This window comes from Anopheles funestus, chromosome 3RL (genome assembly GCF_943734845.2).
Source record: "Anopheles funestus chromosome 3RL, idAnoFuneDA-416_04, whole genome shotgun sequence".
Classification (NCBI taxonomy): Eukaryota; Metazoa; Arthropoda; class Insecta; order Diptera; family Culicidae; genus Anopheles; species Anopheles funestus.
Window position 1 is genome coordinate 49,677,748 of NC_064599.1, and position 18,172 is coordinate 49,695,919.

Below are 18,172 nucleotides of genomic sequence, written 5' to 3' on the forward strand. Positions count from 1 at the left end.
GGCAGAAAATGACCGATATGGTCAATTACGCAATCGGACCATTCTTCAGGGACCTTTTTTTGAAGGATGTTCGGGGGGAATACTATTCACTGTTGTTCGACGAGACCGAAGGAAGCTACAGACTCTAGGAAATGGAAGTGACGATTAAATATTTTTCAAGCCATTTGACGAAACTCATGTTCTTCCATTTGGATTCCGCTTTTCTTGGCAAAGCAACAGCTGAAATTCTTCTGGGGAAAATTCTCGAAGGGCTGAAAGCTGCAAAACTCCCTTTAGAACACCTTGTCATGATAAGCAAGGATGGGCCAAAAGTAAACCAAAGTCTTGAGCGCAAAATTAAAAGCAAGCTGATGCGTGAAAGACGATTCCAGCTAGTAGATACAGGATCATGCCCAGCCCACATAATACACAATGCTGTGAAATATGCATTGAAAGAATTTGGGATTGAGGTGTCTGAGTTGGCAAAGGTAGTTTATTACTATTTTGATGTGCCATCCAAATGGGAAGAATTTAAAAAAAGTTGTAAAAAAAAACCAAAAAAGTTCGTAAAATTTGTTGAAACTCGTTGGGTAATGTTAGGCAATGCAGCACAGGTCCTGCTTCATAACATTGACGAACTTTTCGAATTGAAGGCCAAAGTGACACACACCGGAAGAAAAAAACTTAGTTATCATGAAGACGTCATTGTTAGAGTACTGTCGATTAAAGGTATCAGGTCAATCATTAGATTTGTTATTGAGGTGTGCACTGATGCTGAAAAATTGATCAGGTTTCTCGAAACCAATGATTTTGTTCTGTTTAAAATTTACGAATATATAAAAGCTTTTATGTCGGGTTGGTTGGGCAAAGTTTATGAGGTTGAAAAGATTGACAATGTTTGTTCGCAGCGGTGCGAACAAGAGGTTTTTTTTCGGAACACGAATATTATTTATGGAAGGAAACAGGCGATACTTTTTTAAGCTGTGCTAAAAACCGTACCGTTTTGTGCTTCTTTTCTGTTCGTCCTCCTCGCACGCAACGAATACGATCCTTTTTTATTATCTAATTACTCTCTCTCATTCTCTCTCCCATTGTCTCTCCCGTTGCGTAAGTGCGTTACATAAGATTCCCCGAAGCGCGTATTTGACGTTTTGTCGGACATGTCAACAATAGCGCCGTTATTGTTGACAATGTTTTTGAAACCAAACATTTGGGTTTAGACAGTGGATTCAAGAAAGTCGAAGAGATTATTTTGCCCAGTTGCTTAGCAATGACTGAGACAATTGAACAGGTTATCATCACTCTTAAAGAAGGTATGAAAAAGTATGTAGTAAAATTAATAACATACTTGCTTGATAATAACATTCCCCACGAATTTTACTACCTCGTTTCATACATGAGCCCTTCCAAGATTTTTTCGACAAAATCAGAGGAAATAATTATGAAATTAGCTGAAAAAGTCGATTTTAAACTCGACAAAATTGCGACAAAATTTTTAAAAAATTTAAAGCTTTCGCTTCCAACATCACAAGTAACAATTGACGCCTAGCTCGTTGGCAAAGGGGGTGAGAAGGGAAGAAAACAACGAGGGGAAGAGCAGTGGTGAGTTTAACTGCACGGTTTGGTTAAGGAGTGAAAGAGATAGAACGTAGAAAGAAAGAGAAAGACTGAGAACGATGCGATGACAATTTGGAATTGTAAACATAAACAAACCGGCATCATCAAGCGATTATCAGGTTATCACCGAGTTTTGAGTTAAATGTACTTTTTTATTGTTTTTTTATAAACAATAGTAAGAAAATGGAAAACGTGAGTTAAAGTAAGATGGGCAAGAAATTAAGCAGCTGACGCCAATGACTGGAACAGTTGTTTATAGAGAGCGACGAAGACGAAGAATGCCAGCCTACTTATGCAAACGATGATGAAGCGCGACATACCGCTCTAAAGAATTTGTTGGCAATTATTCGTGATTCTATGGACTATCATGTACCTAAAGATTCATGAATGGATTCAGGTCCCTTCCAACCATATCCCTTTGAAGGGAAACTCCCTTTGAAGGGAAATTTATTAAAGGCTTAGTTAGGACATTATCACAAGTAATCAGTAGGTTAAATGAGCTTTGGGAATTAGAAGCAAATATAAATAGCGATAACAATGTTTATCCAATGGTCACGAATAGAAAAAAGAGGTAATATTAAGAATATTCACTTTAAGAAGTGGTGATAGAAACGGATGGTTTATGACAAATAATAATAAAATCATATCGATGAACTAGATACTGGTTGTTGTTGTTGTTGTTGTTTTCGTTCTCCATGCTTTTTTGTTCTTGTCTAAAAGACACAAATGCATTATTATTATTGGACAACTGCAAATGTCCTAGCACGACACCCGTATAGCCGTGAGGCAAGCATGGTGTACTGCACTGCACATACATAATCGGTAAGAGTTCAACACTTGTTCATACTAACCAGCTAATTTGTCCACAGATACACGAAAAAGATGAGACAACGCCGATTGAAGAGAAAAAAAACAATTCAACAATATACATGTAAAAACTGATCTTCAGGTTAGAGTTCGAACGATACTGATTTATTTCTAAACGGTTTCCATCGTTTTATAATTCCCAGGCTGCAAAAGACAGCCGGACGGGCCCAGTTTGCCTATTTATAATACTAAGTTAAAGAGTTCATTTGTTTTTAAAGCTTTTTTACTGCAATATACGGCAAAAGTCTATGTGAAAATAATTTTGAAACTCTTTTATGAATTTTACACATAAGTTTTAATCACATTCATAAGACTTTTTCACAAATGAAATTTTTTAACCAATAATAATTGGTGTTCATATTATTGATATTGTTTGTTTGGTTCAAACTTTGTTGTTTTTTGTAGCTGTCACACCAAATTGCCGCGTAAATAAAAACATTAAAGACGCCGAAGCTAAAGTGTGAATAATCCGAAGCGTATATTTCAGTGATATTTTAAGTGATTGATGAAAATGTCTGGTTTCCGTGGAGAAAATGAAATGGATAAGTCTTTCTCGAAGCGAATTCGATTCAATTCCCTTTTATATCGCAATCGTGATCGCCTCGTTCAACTAGAACAGGATGATGCGCTCGTTGCAAGTGGAAGTGCTAATGGTGAGAACAAAGTTTTAATGTGTGTTTGTACTCTTGTTCTAATAGTATTATGTCTGAATTACAGTTATACAAGCCCCTCCAAACGTAATCGATCAGCATTCAAGTAATGTAGATAATCACCCCTCACCGGCTGACTGTGAAAATGAAATCAACGTATCATTGGGATGCAATGACGATGAAGCCAGTGAAGACAATGATGATGATGTTGTCGACTATCTTATTGAAAGCTCAGATGAAGAGCAAGAATCGGAAAACTGTACAGAAACGTTTTCAGTGCAAGATGCTTTACGTCGCTGGGCCGTATCTAAAAACCAAACATACGAGTCGATCGAGGAAGTTATGGAGATAATACGACGAATAAGTAACTGTAAGCTGCCTAAAGATGCAAGAACCTTGCTGAAAACCAATCGAAACCCTTCTTTGGAAATATTAACGATACAAGGAGGCCAATACTGGTACCACGGAATCCAAAAATGTTTTTTACACGACCAAAGGTAATTGATCTGGGGTAAATAATCTAAACATAAGTCATACTGGTATATACGATTATGTTTGTTTGTAGCATTGCAAATATTCGTCCCGATTCAACGCTGTTGCTGAATATATCAATCGACGGTTTGCCGATTTTCAAAAGCAGTAAACAACAATTTTGGCCTATACTAGTCAACATTCATGGAATGCCGGAAGTGCCAGTTATGGTAGCTGCCATATATTGTGGATCGTCAAAACCGGCAAGTATCGAACACTTTCTTCGGCCTTTCGTGGATGAGCTAAATTTTCTCATGAAGAATGGACTACTCATCAAAAACAGAAAAGTAGCGATACAAATACGTGCCATTATAGCTGATTCTCCAGCTCGTGCATATATCAAAGGTAATATAAAACAATTACAACATTACATCAACTTTCATATTACCTTAATCCTTTTTGAACAGGTGTAGCCAACTACAACGCTCGTCACGGTTGCTTGAAGTGCATTACGGAAGGACGGAGTATGCGAAGAAGAGTAACATTCCCGACATGTATTGCTCCAGAGCGCACAGATGAAGGATTTAGAATGCGCGTGTATGGCGATCATCATAAGTTTGATTCTCCTATTTTAAACTTGGATAACTTAGATTTGATCAGTCAAATAATAGTTGGTGATTCATTGAATTTAATTGACTTAGGTAATACGAAACGAATGCTTAACGGCTGGGTAAATGGTAAACTTGGTATGGATCATAAGTTATCTACACAACATATTAATAACATGTCGGCAATGTTAGTAAGCATAAAGTTACCTATAGAGATACATAGAAAGTTCCGTTCATTAAGTGAACTTAAATATTGGAAAGGTTCTGAGTTTGCCTCGTTTCTATTTTACGCATCGGTAGGTGTTCTCAAAGAAACGTTAAGTGAAAAACACTATAAACACTTCTTGCTGTATTTTTGTAGCATTACAATGCTTTCGTCTGTTGTGTACAAGGAGCATTGGTCAGTAACATATTCTTTTCTCCAGGTCTTTGTCAAACAATTTGGAGTTATTTACGGTCCAGAATATATTTCAAGCAATATACATAACCTTTTGCATATTTACAAAGAAGTTGATCAATTCGGTCCACTTCATACAATATCATCTTATCCTTTTGAGAATGCATTGCAGCGTATAAAACGTTTGCTGCGAAGTGGGCCGAAAAGTTTAGAACAAACGATAAATAGACTTTCTGAAATAGAGACTTTTCAAACGAACAAAACGGAAGAACAAGATAATTATCCATCAGTTCATCAGAGAGGAAGTTCAGTAATACTCCATTTACGTAAAGGTTTTTGCCTAAAAAACGATCAACGCAATCCATGGTTTTTAACAAAAGCGGGAAAAATATGTAAATATGTTCATGCGGTTGCACACGAAACCTCCGTTGATATTACTGCAAAACAACTAACCGAATCAATAGATGGTTTCAATTACCCTTTTAATTCGAAATTGATTAACATACATCAAGGCAATTTGAATGATTTAGGAGATGTAAACATTACAGTAGGCCCTCAAGATATAAAATGTAAATTAGTAATAGTTCCCCTTTCTCAAGTAAATAATTGTTTGTTTGTTCCCTTGATACATACATTAGTTTAATTAAATGTAACAACCATATTTTTGTATTCAAACGCAATGCATTAACAACGTTTCTGATATTCTGTGAATCATTTATTCATTGCCTTTCACAAATATTAATAAATAGGATAAGTTTTTTAAATAATTCATGAAACATTGGTTGAATATAAGTTCTACACTAAGGTTTAAGTAAATAAATAAAAATAAAAAAGTTGAAAAATGTTATACCTAAATGTGTTCTTACTCTAAAACAATGACTCTTGTACATTAATGACTATGCTTATGATGAGTAGTTTTAACTATTCCTACTAAGTTAATTCTTTGCGCACTATGCCTAAATTTGTTTATGAAAAAAGTCTTAATCCTATCATCCGTAGCGACAAAGCCGTGGCAAGTACCTACATACCTATACAGTTTTAAAATATTAGAATAATTTTTGAATGGAATTTTACGGTTAGGATGTCCAACACCTGACCAGCTCATTTTAACAAAAAAATCCCGTTTAAATAATACATCGACGCAAGCATGCATGCGAGCTTCCACACTGTCCGCTGGAAGCCGAGTGTCCAAAAATTCGCTTATTTCCTTTATGAAATCCTGTCGATGCAAGTTTTGTTCCAGCTCATCTAGTTCTTCTTTAGAGCCTACAGCCTCGAACTCAAAAGTTGTTGCTCTAACAATTCCATCTCTAGGAACAAGTCTATTTGCTACAATGTCCAGCTCCGAGCGCATTAGCTTCATTTGTTTGTCCATGTCCACTAGCTTCTTGTTTGTCTGCTGATTTTCCCTTAGAATTTCGTTTAGCTTCATCATAACATCGCTGGGGTAAACGTTTTCTACGCCAGTTAAAATCGTCTGCGTACCAACTGACTGCGTTTCGCTCTGTTTGCCTAAAAATATGCATTGAATAAAAAAACATTATAGCTGGAACACTTGTGTTATAAAACCTTGTCTTACTTGTACCTGTTTTTGGCCGAACATCCATAGACGTCCTGCTATTCGCTTGTGACATGCTTGGGCTGCATTCAAGCGGTTGGATTCGGTTGGATACCATATGTTGCCGAAACTCTTGGGATAAAAATGTCGTTTCCGCACAGGGTAGAGAATCTGGTAAGGTACAAAAACTGTTAATGTATACACCCATTCAAAGGACCACAATATTTTCACAACACGTATAGCATCAAAACATATATCAATGAAAATAAAATGCTCACCTTGATTATGAGGTTTAAATGGAGTTAAAACACACTTTCCATCTATCACCCTCATTGTAAGTTTTGGTGGCTTTGCACTGAATATGGAATAAAAAAAGGTTTAATCGTTATGCACATCTTTGCTATGATCACGGTCGTACTTTTCCATCTTCTCCTTTTAGCTTGTATTGCTTATATAGCACTAATAACGACTATACTTCCACGGGAACGAGCGCACTTCAACACAAGATACTGCCGGACGAACGCTGAAGGAATCAGTTCAACACCGATGAGAAACACCATAGAGAGCCACAGGTAAAAAGATTTTCAAAACATCATTCTCTCACTTCTTCTACCTTACAGCGCTGCAATTCAACGTGAACACATCCAAAAATAAACCGGTGCGAAGAGAAACTGATATACAGTCCCAAGAAAACAAAAGGGAGGAAGAACGAGAGAGCGCACAGAAACGCGTTGGCACAAAGAGACAACGAAACGATATACGGCCACACGAAGAAAGAGCGTGTGCAAGCAACAACAACGGCAACAAGGCGGCGTAGGTGAAAAAAACCTGAAGGATTTTTTTTTTCGAATTTTCGGTTATTTTACACTGTCGCGATGTCATGACATTTCGCCAAAAAAAAAACACAACCAAGGGTTACATACATTGAGGTGACCATAACGCTGTCAAAATGGGCCTAAACCATCGTTATTCGGGCGCCTTTCCGCTTCAAAGAGGGCCCCTTCTAGGCCCCATAAAGGCGCCTTTTCCCTTGACGTTTGCAGCCTGGGTTTCGCCAGTGGGAGCCGTGAGTGACCGTCACTCTTCTCAGGGGTTAACTTATTTCTTACATACATAATAAGTCTGCTTCACGTGTACATTTCATTTTTGGCCGCCATGACACATTTTTATGGTCGCCATTATTAAATTTGTACCCATGATGCAACCGCAGCTGTAATTTCTTCTCGGCAGCTGTTGTGGTGAATTAGGCCGTGGTGAATTGTTACTTGTGATATAATAATGACTTGGAGTTTTATGCTGTTCTTTTTCGGCTGCACGATTTCGTGGAACTGAAGAAGCTGTTCCAAATTATTATCACCATTTCCCACTCCAATGCGGAGGCTGAACGACGCTTCTCGTCTTCCAAATTGGTTATGACAGAAAAAAGTTCATGCGTGTCAGAAGAACTATTCAACCATCGAAAAAACATTATTAATGGAATGCAATTTTTCAACAACGATCTTGAAAAGTTTATTCCACCAAAGGAATTGTTGTTAAAAGCAAAGTTAGCTAGGCAGACGCACTACGAAAAAATAGAAAAAGAAAAACAAGAAAAGAAGAATGAAGATTTACGATTGAGCAGCAAAAAAAAAGAACTTGACGAACAGAAGAATGTTGTAAAAATGAAACGAGAAGCAAGAGAGGAGTTAACAAGTATTATAACTACTCAGTTGAAAAAGCTTAAAAATGACAACCCTCAAGTAGCCTGCTTAAAAATCATGGTGGAACAACACGAAAAATTACTGAGTGAAGAGGCAGATGCGCAGAAAAAACTAGGTGAGCTAAAGAAAGATAAGTAATACAATTCTAATCCGTTTTTTAATACATTTTTAATTATCGGGCGTTTTGAATGCATTTTTTTTGTATTCTATGGTTATAGAGTGTAGCAATCTTGTAATTATTTTTTCTTACGCATTTTTTGACAACATAAGCTACTGAATCAGATTTCATGAATTTCTAGCATATTGGTAGTGCCAGGCACAGATGATCGAATAACTTAGTTTAGCTTAATACGTAATGATGAACTTCCACCAAAAATTGTGTTTATTAGCAGAATAGAATAGCATATGATATAGTAATACGTAATGATGAACTACCACCAAAATTTTGTTTATCGAAAAAATTTTGGAAGGGCTCATGTATGAAACGAGGTAGTAAAATTCGTTATTATTATCGTGTTATTATCAAGCAAGTATGTTACGTTGCTAAGCAATTGGGCAAAATTATCTCTTCGACTTTCTTTAATCCACTGTCTAAACCGAAATGTTTGGTTTCAAAAACATTGTCTATCTTTTCAACCTCATAAACTTTGCCCAACCAACCCGATTTAAAAATTCGTAAATTTGATCAGAATAAAATTATTGGTTTCCAGAAACTTGATCAGAATAGAATAGAATAGAACTTAGCCGAATAGATTTCTTTAGGAATACAAAATTTAGACGTACATTTTTTTTTGCCCCATAAGCACATAAATCTGTTATTCATTTGAAAAGCGTATAGGGTTAATTTACTATATTTTGTTACAAATGTTCTAACTTAAAATAAAAATAAGACTATTGGTTTCGTTCTATATTACTGAGTACGTTTTTTTCATTGTCAATACCTTGATTCAATAAGTTCAATGAGTTACTTTCATATTGGCGCGGTTTTGAAAATCTGGCGCGGATTTCGCGGTTTTTAAATCGAGACTTCTGTAACAGCCCTGCAATAGCGATCCCAATACGCATTCTCGCTTTAGCAGGATGATCGTTAGTGAGGTAGAGGGAGAAAGGGCTAATTGGGATCGACAGCGTACCGTGTATATGCGTATGTGCACTTTTTTTATCTCACTTCGCCTGTAGGCCAGAACATAGCGGCAATAGTATTTATTAGCAGGCGTGGTTGAATTGCACATTGGGATATTTTTTTCAATTTTCACCTTGCAAATACGGCAACGTCACATTTCTTTTGACTCTGCCCGGGTAGTGATGGTAGACAATAAACACTACTACCGTTTATCGCTATATAAATTCTACTCGTGCAGTAACGCAGCGTTACTGCAGTGTTGGTATAGTTGTTTTTCTAAGCCAGTGTCGTAAAACTTTAATTTGCCCAATATGAAAGCTCAATCAACAAACCCTGCATGTTCACTAGGATTGGTTTCGTTTTTTGATTGTTGTACAGGATCTAAGCCTACTTCAACTTATCGAAATGTGAATGGGATCATACAAAAGGATATTTTACGGTAGGACGATGTTATATATTTCAAAGTAGGCTGGCTCAACAAGATGGTATAAGTGGTACGATTTTCAGAGAGTGTTGGCCAAGTGAAAATAAGCAAAAGTTCGAGAAAGCAAAATTAACTACATTTTAACAGCAGAATATTAGTTTGAAGCAATTCAACGAAGATTTGTCATTTTTTAATTGCTGAGCGGGAATTGCTGAATGGTAGCGGCGCAGGTTTGTACACCACAGAACGGGCGATCAAATCCCTTCCGGGCTAAACTTCCGTACGCAGGACAGACTGTCTCGCTACGGGGTAATAAAGCCAAGGAAAGTTAGCAATGGCTGGCCAAGATCTCTTCAAGTTGTAGTGAATTTAAAAAAAGAAGTAGAGTAAATGGTGATGCCCATACAGGAGAAAAGGAATAGCTGGTGAAGATGGTGATAATATTGCCAGGACCGGGCAACCGGGCCACCGGGCCACCATTGACCACAGCAAATTTTGAAAAACAGTGAAAACATCCATTAATATACTGCGTTAAACAGATCTGATTTGCTGTCGGTAATGGGTAAGGAATTTGATTAGACATTTTATTCAACAATTTTCTATTTTTAATGGTTGTAGAAAACGGAATACATGTCATGCGCTCCGAAAATATTTCTTTTCCGTGGTCGATCCTACAATGGCACATCATGAAACCAACACTGGAGAGACCCGATGTGCATCTTAAACGGAATTTTCTAAGCCTTCCATGAACGTCTTCAATGTTTGGATTTTCCCTATTTCGGCGATTGTAGCAGAACTATTGTAAAGAAATTCTGACGAAGCCAAGATAGTAAATTGAACATTTTAGATGGTTGAAAAGAAGCAATTAAAAACCACGATGGTCGGGCTGACATTGGCCTTGACCAACTTTGAAATCCTCAAAACGAACGAATAATTCTCAAATCGGTTATTAGGAGCTCGCGGTGAAGGGTAACGAATCATTCGATGTGATTAAAAATTGTTTTACAGGATATTTTTCCTTTTGGTTGTAACAGATGAAATTCACCTGATGTTCGAAGCAAATTGGCATGTTCAGTCTGTAAGGCTGGATTTCACTGTAAGTAGCGAGGTATCACCAACGTAAGCCGTAATTACATCAGAAAATTTTCAGCTTATGTAATACAAAAAATTCTACTAGATGTGACGAACTAATTCTACTAGAACTCCTTAGAACATACATCGGCATTACGTAGATTTGTTGTATAACCCTGTAACCGGGCCTATTAACTAGTAGTATCAAAAACATTGTGGATGAAGTGAAAAGGACAGTTATGTTCTTTAAAAAAAGTTCCAAAGCTACTCAATTATTAACTCCGGTTCAAAAACAATTAAACTTAGAAGAACTAAAGCTAAAACAAGAAGTTCCAACTAGATGGAATTCCACGTTCGACATGTTGCAAAGGTTTTTGAAAAACAAAATTGCATTACTTTCTTGTGAGAAATTCAAAATTTCTCTACAAAACCACGAATCGGATGTAATCGAACAATCTTTGGAAGCTTTAAAATATCTAAATTCGGCCACTAAATTAGTATCAGGTGTAGTAAAAGTTCATTACTATATCACACATCGGTCTTTTGAGCTCTACCCTCGTGCGCAAAACGTCAGAAGTCAGTGTAAGTTAATCAGCCGTAGAGGTTTTAGAATTTTTTCAAATAATGCTACGAACTTCGTTGAATAACTGTAACCTGATTGTAAGAACTGATACTGAAATCAAGCGACGGGTTTAACTAGACCCAAAGTAAATTGACAATAAATACTGAATGAAACAAGAAGAATCTTAGATGAAACAATAACTAAGGACGACGACCAAGGACTATAATATTTGTTTATGAAATAATCAGGAAAACCATAAGAGTTAAAAAAAACAACAATTGTCAAACTCAAACAAGCTCCTCAATTTGACAAATCAACATATTTTCACGCTCTGCCTTACTAAACCAGTAAAAAAGATAAAACCAGTCAAAGCAAAATAAACATGCTGATTTGTAAAATTGAGAAGCATGTTATAATTTAATATGAAAATCACGATAAACCCAAACAATGCAAGCAAGAAAATCCCGACATAAGCATAAGCATAAATCGTATTTTGCAGTCGTAACACTAAACGTTTGATCACGTCTTAGGTTTTTGATTTTGGATCTAGAGAGGATTAGAGAACGAATGTTTATCCGAAGCATCCTACATTTGAGGTTTATAAAATTAATCTGTATTCGCCTACATTAAGTATTTAACGCTCCAGGTATAAACTAATCAAAATCTCCTGCCCAAAAATATATTCCTCCCATGTATCGCTTACGTGGTAACATTCGTTTTACGTGTAAATATTAAACCGTAAAATCCTAACCAAATAATATATTTGACTATTTTCAATTTAATTTAGAGACTCCCTCAAACTCCAATCGTGTGACATTTGCAATAATCTTTTAGAAAAGTTATTCTTTCTAACGATTTATAAGTAGTCTTTAACAGTAATAAATGGAAGATATGTATGAGATAGATGTAATATTCAATTGCATAATAATGTCAAATAATTTAAAACCCCTATTTAGCGAATAAGAAAACCAATCCACTTCATAGATGCAGATAAATAACTAAGGATTAAAATTACTCACACCATATAAGGATTGAAGATTCGTTTTAACTGGTGCACATCATCTGTTTTAACTACTTCTTTTTCTTCTTGGCGGGAATCGATCCCCAGTCCTGTCGTGTGGACCGGCGCCGTTTATCACATACACGACTGGGCCGCACAACTAATTGTATCTAAATTGACTAGACCTCTGTATGAAAAATATCATATTTTGTTAAGGCTGTATAATTTATAAATACCACTGACGCCTTATTTAAATTATTATTAGCTTACATCTATTATTTGAATAAGTTAATCTAAAAACAATTGCTGGACAATGGATTTGGACAGAAGAAACATTTACACAATTGAACCATGCCTATCTGGCAAACTGGTTTTAATGTATAGTTTCAATCGAAAATCTACCGCAGCCTTGAACATCGATGTGTCTGAAACAAATAAATAAACAAATAACATAGTTTTTTTTATTGAAAATGAGCATTATTTGGAAAATCAGAAACTTGTACTACTCAGTGTTAAATCAGTAAGGAACGATGTAATATTAAACTAAATGCACAAGTCCACGCTTATCCTAGAGAGATCGAAATATACCACACGAAACCGGACACGATGTAGCATATATGCCTGAGTTACATGAGCAGCAGATAATTTACTCTACACTATTTGCCATAAGCGTGGCCTGTGGAAGTGTATCTGATCGGTGTATCGGATATTATACCACCTATATAATTGAATGTAAATAGATCATTAATATAAAAAAAAATCTGAACGTATCAAAAGAACATATTTCCAACATTTTCAGGATATTTCACAACCTCTTGAAACATTTAGCTTATTTTTTATTTTATTTATCCTGGTGGTCGGCCTCTTGAAACATCGTAACTTGAATAAAAGTTCCATTTGTGGTATGTAATTACGGATTCCATGTCATAACATAAACATTATTCATAAACATTACTCACCGTAAATCGAAAACACTGTATTATTTGTCACTCTATAATTGGTCAAGAATGAGCTAGGGAGGTGGTAATGCAAGTAGAATCTCATGTAAATAGGATATTATCTGAAAGTAATTAACAAAACAAAAACATTACAGTGGTACTTTGGAATGTTGAAATCTCTTAATTTTTTTTTAAATTTATTTTTGCATGTAATTCAGTTGCATGGCTTACAAGGAACAATTCAGTCAATTACATATATGTATTTAATTAATTACTAGCGCTTTTACAGACAAATTCTCATGTAACAGTTAATTTCAAACAATTCAACGAAAAACAGGCCAACAGGCTGAAACTGATTGAGTCAATACCGGAAAGAGCCCAAGGAAAAAAGGTAAAAATTTATGAACATCCGACACTAAACATCACGAAGGGAATTATAAGAAGCCTCGATTTGGAGTTCCTAACGGAAAGCGAAGTGCTAACTGGACTAGCAGGCCAGAAAGATACCGAGCTAGTTATTTGACAAAATATATTCATGAAACCATTCCTAATTACTAATAACCGTACAAAATAAATTTATACTATTATACATCTGGTTCTATATTGTTATTGAAAGTTATGTTGAACAAAATTATTATTTTCTCTAAGAAAATTATCTATCTCCGAGGCAGCGTTTGCTCTTGGGGTAGTTCTTTCGTCAATCTTGTGGAATTGGTTTAAACACTCCCAAATTTCGTCATCACTGCTTTCTTTCATACTTTCGTTTTCAGTGGGGTTATTTTCGTTTGCTGTGGCCATTATTACCTTTATTATGTTGTCATACGTTTCTCAGTAAAGCGCTTCGTTACCTAAAAAAACATCTTTTTTAAAACGGGGATCCAACATTATAGAAAATGAAACTAATTCCGAGTTTAAAACATTTTCAAATCGAAGTTTGAGTCCCAGTTCTAGCTCGATAATTAATTTCATTACTTCATCAGTAAATGATTCGCTGGTCTTTTTAGATTGAAGTTGAAATTTTAAGGAACGAATCAAAACTCCCATCTTTGTTATTGTTTTTGCGATTAGTTTGTAAGTGTCAAACGTGACACCAAGCGCGACTGCTCGAATGCAGAACTGTTGTACGCAAAATCGAGCGGATCGCAAGTTCTCGAATGTAGCGATGGCGGAAGGGATATAAGGGCAAAATTTTCGTGGCTTAGGCCTCTTTTTCCATAATTACGCGCGCGAAAAATAGTGGAATTTTTTTAACTCTAATTTCTCTCTTTTCACCACTCCGCCCTACATCGTACCACCGTTACACGCGAGACGAGTAATAAAAGTGAATTGTTAAGAAAACGCTATCTATCCGTCGCGTATTTATATTAGGGAAAAGTGCAAGATATCACCGTTCGTTGCTAAACGCAACATTTTAAAAAAATTCCACGTCTGGAAATTTTACGCGATTACGCGAGTGCGAGTGAACCGTATCGTAAGACAGTTGAGGCCGCGAAACACCAAGGAACGCGACCAACAAACGATTCGTCGGACGTCGAGAGAACAGTTGAGGTGTACGTTACACATTACGCCAAAAGACGCTATCTCTCACTATGGAACACCAGCACGATCTAAATACACTTCCACCGGTAGCACAATCGAACGACACTCAGCAACCTGAAACGGAAGCACCGGATCATAGGCCACTTGCACCGGCCGCGGATTCGCCTCACTTCCGACCGTTCGCGCCTACCATGGAAGACTGGACGATTAACTCGTCACTGGAGATCGTTGACCGCGCTAGGCCAACGACCTCGAATGCACCGTTGAGTGCTGGTTGGTTGCTGAGGGGACCGCAGCAACGTTTAACAACGGAGAGTCCCACACAAATCCTCGCCCCGCGGTACACACCGCTCGCGAACTCGACCGCAGCAGGCCAGTTACATCGCTCACCCACGGGTACCATACCGCGGACGGCGCTCGGAACATCCGGAGCGGCCATCGCGAACGATGAAGAAGCAGTGCCATCGCAGAACGGGCGAAACACGGGGGCTATACCGCGGACGGCGGTCGGTCCGTATGAAGCGGCCATTTCGGGCGTTCATCAGCCGACGCCATCGCAGGGCTTCACACCCGTGAAGACGATGGCGGACCAGCTTGCAGAATCCAGCGAAGCCGTTTGCGCTTTGGAGGTTCGGATGCGGAACTTGATGCGGCGAAAACTGGAGCTTGAGCGACGAGAGCTGGAGTTCGAGGAGCAGCTGATTCTGGCTGAATCGAGGAGGATCGACAACGGGTTCACCAGCATGGTTGACGACGAAGGTGAGTCGAACAAGATGGTTGATTGGTTGAGGTGTGGAAATAGTGATAACACACAACATCCGAATGTGTTACCTTCATCATCGCGGACGGCGCCTCCGGGGCATGTGCAACCGGGCAATAGTTCAGTGGTCAGTAGTGGTCAGCACAGGCCTAGAAATGAACAACGTTTTAATTTCGGTAGTGAAGCGGTTGACACTTACCGCAATAGCCTCGGCACTACGCTGATGAACCTCAGCCAGAGTCAGGTTTGGCTCGTAAGGCAAGCTGCAGGGAGTTGCCATGTTTTTCCGGTAAACCCGAAGAGTGGCCCATATTCATCGCCACATTTGAAACTTCGACAGCTGCTTGTGGCTACTCCGATGAGGAAAACACCTTGAGATTGCAACGGGCGCTTAAGGGCAAGGCACTTGAAGCCGTGCAACCTAGTTTACTTCACGTATCGAACCTCGCCAGTGTGATCGATACGCTGCGGATGCTTTTCGGTCGGCCGGAGATTATTGTCCATTCCTTAATCCACCGAATACGCCAACTGCCGCCGCCACGAGTAGAGCGTTTGGAAACCGTGATTGACTTTGGGATGGCGGTCCGAAATATGTGCGCCACCATATCCGCTTCGGGGCTAGAGGAATACAAGTGTAATGTGGCATTAATGCACGAGTTGGTGGAAAAGTTGCCGCATGTGCTTCGGCTTGACTGGGCGCGACACCGTATGCAGTCAAGCTCCGCAACACTTTCTGATTTCAGTAAGTGGATAGAGACGCAAGTTAAGGCTGCCAGTCTAATAACTTTGCCGTCTCTAGAAGCCCCCAAAGAGAAAAATACCGACAGTAGAAGTAGGACCCATCACATACATGTGCATGAAGCTACGGTGTTAGATACCGAAGGGAGCCGAATTTGTCTGTTGTGTAAGGGCACTTGCGTTGATCTGTCGCATTGCAAGCAATTCATCAGACAAGGTATTAACGATCGATGGGCGACCATACGCAGACTGAAGGCTTGCCGCAAGTGCTTGAAAACGCACACCTACAGCTGCAAGGGGATGAAAGCTTGCGGAAAAAATGGTTGTGAGTACCTACACCATGAGCTCCTACATAATGACGAACGTCATAAAAAACCAAACGAAAATACGGTGACCACAGCTGCGCTGAACGCGCATTCGGTTGTAACCGGTGACGTATTTTTAAAATACATTCCCGTAATGGTTTACGGACGAGATAAGGCTATTGCAACCTTCGCCTGTTTTGACAGTGGATCTACCGCTACCTTCATGGAGCATAGCCTTATCGAAGAGCTTGGTCTGGAAGGAGAACCACATCCTCTTTGTCTGAAATGGACAGGCAACTCGGAACGCGACGAATCGGGTTCTTTAAGAGTATCTTCTTTGAAGATTTCGGGAGTCGGGCGAAACCGCAACATGCATGTAATCCCAAAGGTTCACACAGTGCAAAACTTATCCTTACCAGCCCAGACTCTGTCAGCGGGCCAAGTAACTGAACAGTATGCGCACCTACAGGGTTTGCCAATACGAGCGTATGATAATGCAAGGCCTCGTTTGATTATCGGCATTGACAACTACCACTTGGCTCGACCGACTCGATACGCGGAAGGTGGGATATATGATCCCGTAGCGGCAAAGACTCCATTGGGTTGGGTTGTATATGGCCCACGAAGTAAAAATCCTCTAAAGGCCAATGCTCATGCATTGCACACCATCCGAATATGCAAGTGCGGTGCGGATGCCGATGCTAATCTGGATGCAGCGGTGAAAAACCTTATTACGCTCGAATCCATCGGTATCGTCAGACCTTTGGAAACACTTCGTTCGAAGGATGATGAGCGAGCGTTAAAGATTCTCAACTCGGCAACGAATTTCACTGGCAAGCATTATGAATCCGGATTACTGTGGCGTTTTGACGATGTAAAGTTGCCATGTTTGCGTGATATGGTCTTGAGGAGATACACATGCCTGCGGAAAAGAATGTCGAAAGATTCAGCATTAGCGAAGGCAGTAGTTTTCGACGCTGCGGCAAAAGTCCAGGGTGTAAGCCTCAACACCTGTTTGCTGAACGGACCAGATCGTTTGGCAGGGCTTCTATCCGTTTTATACAAATGCCGTGAGCATCGTGTGGCCATAGTCGGGAACATTAAGGAAATGTTTTTCCAAGTCCGTATGAATCCAGAAAATCAACGATCCCAGATGATTTTGTGGAACGAGAACGATTCTGCTGGTAGTGAGCCGAACGTATATGCGGTCGCGGTAATGACTTTCGGTGCTGCGTGTTCGCCGAGTACAGTTCAGTTCGTTCGGCAGAAAATACCAACAGCAGATCCGGAAAGCCGTTGGTTTCGCGGACCGGAGTTCCTGTGGAAGCCCGAGTATGAATGGCCGAACAATATCTCACCGACACGACGGAGAAGGTACCAGCACCATCACGCAGCGATAAACGCGATAATTACGATAAGATGTAAAATGTACATACCGAGACTGCAAGCCGAAATCTACCGCATCCGTAGAACGTGTCAGCACTACAAACATCGTGATCCCAAGCCGGAACTAATTACTGCTTTGACGGAGATCGAAGCGATTCTTAATTCTCGTCCTCTAACACAGGTACCACTAGACAGCGAATCCGAACTGCCGCTAACATCCTGGAAGGTATCAGAGGTTATGGCGAATATGTTCTGGAAAAAGTGGGTGGAGTACTACTTACCGACCTTAACGCGCAGGTCTAAGTGGCATCATCAGGTTCGTCCGATTAAGGAAGGTGACGTTGTTGTGATCGCGGATCCTAACCATTCCCGAAACACGTGGCCTAAAGGACGGGTGGTTGCAGTCATCCAGTCGAAGGACGGGCAAGTCCGACGCGCAACTGTAGCTACGAACACCGGAATCTACGAGCTGCCGGCCA

At 39.2% G+C, this 18,172-nt stretch overlaps 2 protein-coding genes across 3 annotated transcripts; one reads left to right on the forward strand and one right to left on the reverse strand.

The window, feature by feature from the left end:
- The first annotated feature begins 2,547 nt into the window (after window positions 1-2,547).
- LOC125769615 (uncharacterized) lies at window positions 2,548-5,274 on the forward strand. 2 transcript variants are annotated; one of them, XM_049438405.1, is made up of 4 exons: window positions 2,548-3,116; window positions 3,181-3,610; window positions 3,679-3,989; window positions 4,052-5,274. In XM_049438405.1, the coding sequence occupies exons 1-4, from the start codon at window positions 2,969-2,971 to the stop codon at window positions 5,230-5,232; spliced, it is 2,070 nt and encodes a 689-aa protein (XP_049294362.1). In that variant the 5' UTR covers window positions 2,548-2,968; the 3' UTR covers window positions 5,233-5,274. The 2 variants fall into 2 exon arrangements, with proteins under 2 accessions (XP_049294362.1, XP_049294363.1); XM_049438406.1 differs by having other exon boundaries at window positions 3,679-4,157.
- Window positions 5,275-5,478: 204 nt separating this feature from the next.
- Window positions 5,479-7,192, reverse strand: LOC125769670 (uncharacterized). The gene is made up of 2 exons (XM_049438477.1): window positions 6,175-7,192; window positions 5,479-6,101 (listed from the first exon to the last, which is right to left on the reverse strand). Exons 1-2 carry the CDS (start codon window positions 6,353-6,355, stop codon window positions 5,479-5,481), a joined length of 804 nt encoding a protein of 267 aa, XP_049294434.1. The 5' UTR covers window positions 6,356-7,192.
- Between the last annotated feature and the right edge of the window lie 10,980 nt (window positions 7,193-18,172).

What these genes read in the sequence shown, in the direction of transcription:
- LOC125769615 (XM_049438405.1), top strand. Translation starts at nt 2,969, where the DNA reads ATGAAAATGTCTGGTTTCCGTGGAGAAAATGAAATGGATAAGTCTTTC. An exon ending in TGTTTTTTACACGACCAAAG is followed by an intron (nt 3,611 to 3,678) that starts GTAATTGATCTG and finishes GTTTGTTTGTAG; the next exon opens with CATTGCAAATATTCGTCCCG. An exon ending in AGCTCGTGCATATATCAAAG is followed by an intron (nt 3,990 to 4,051) that starts GTAATATAAAAC and finishes CTTTTTGAACAG; the next exon opens with GTGTAGCCAACTACAACGCT.
- LOC125769670 (XM_049438477.1), bottom strand. Translation starts at nt 6,355, where the DNA reads ATGGGTGTATACATTAACAGTTTTTGTACCTTACCAGATTCTCTACCC. An exon ending in GGATGTTCGGCCAAAAACAG is followed by an intron (nt 6,102 to 6,174) that starts GTACAAGTAAGA and finishes GCATATTTTTAG; the next exon opens with GCAAACAGAGCGAAACGCAG.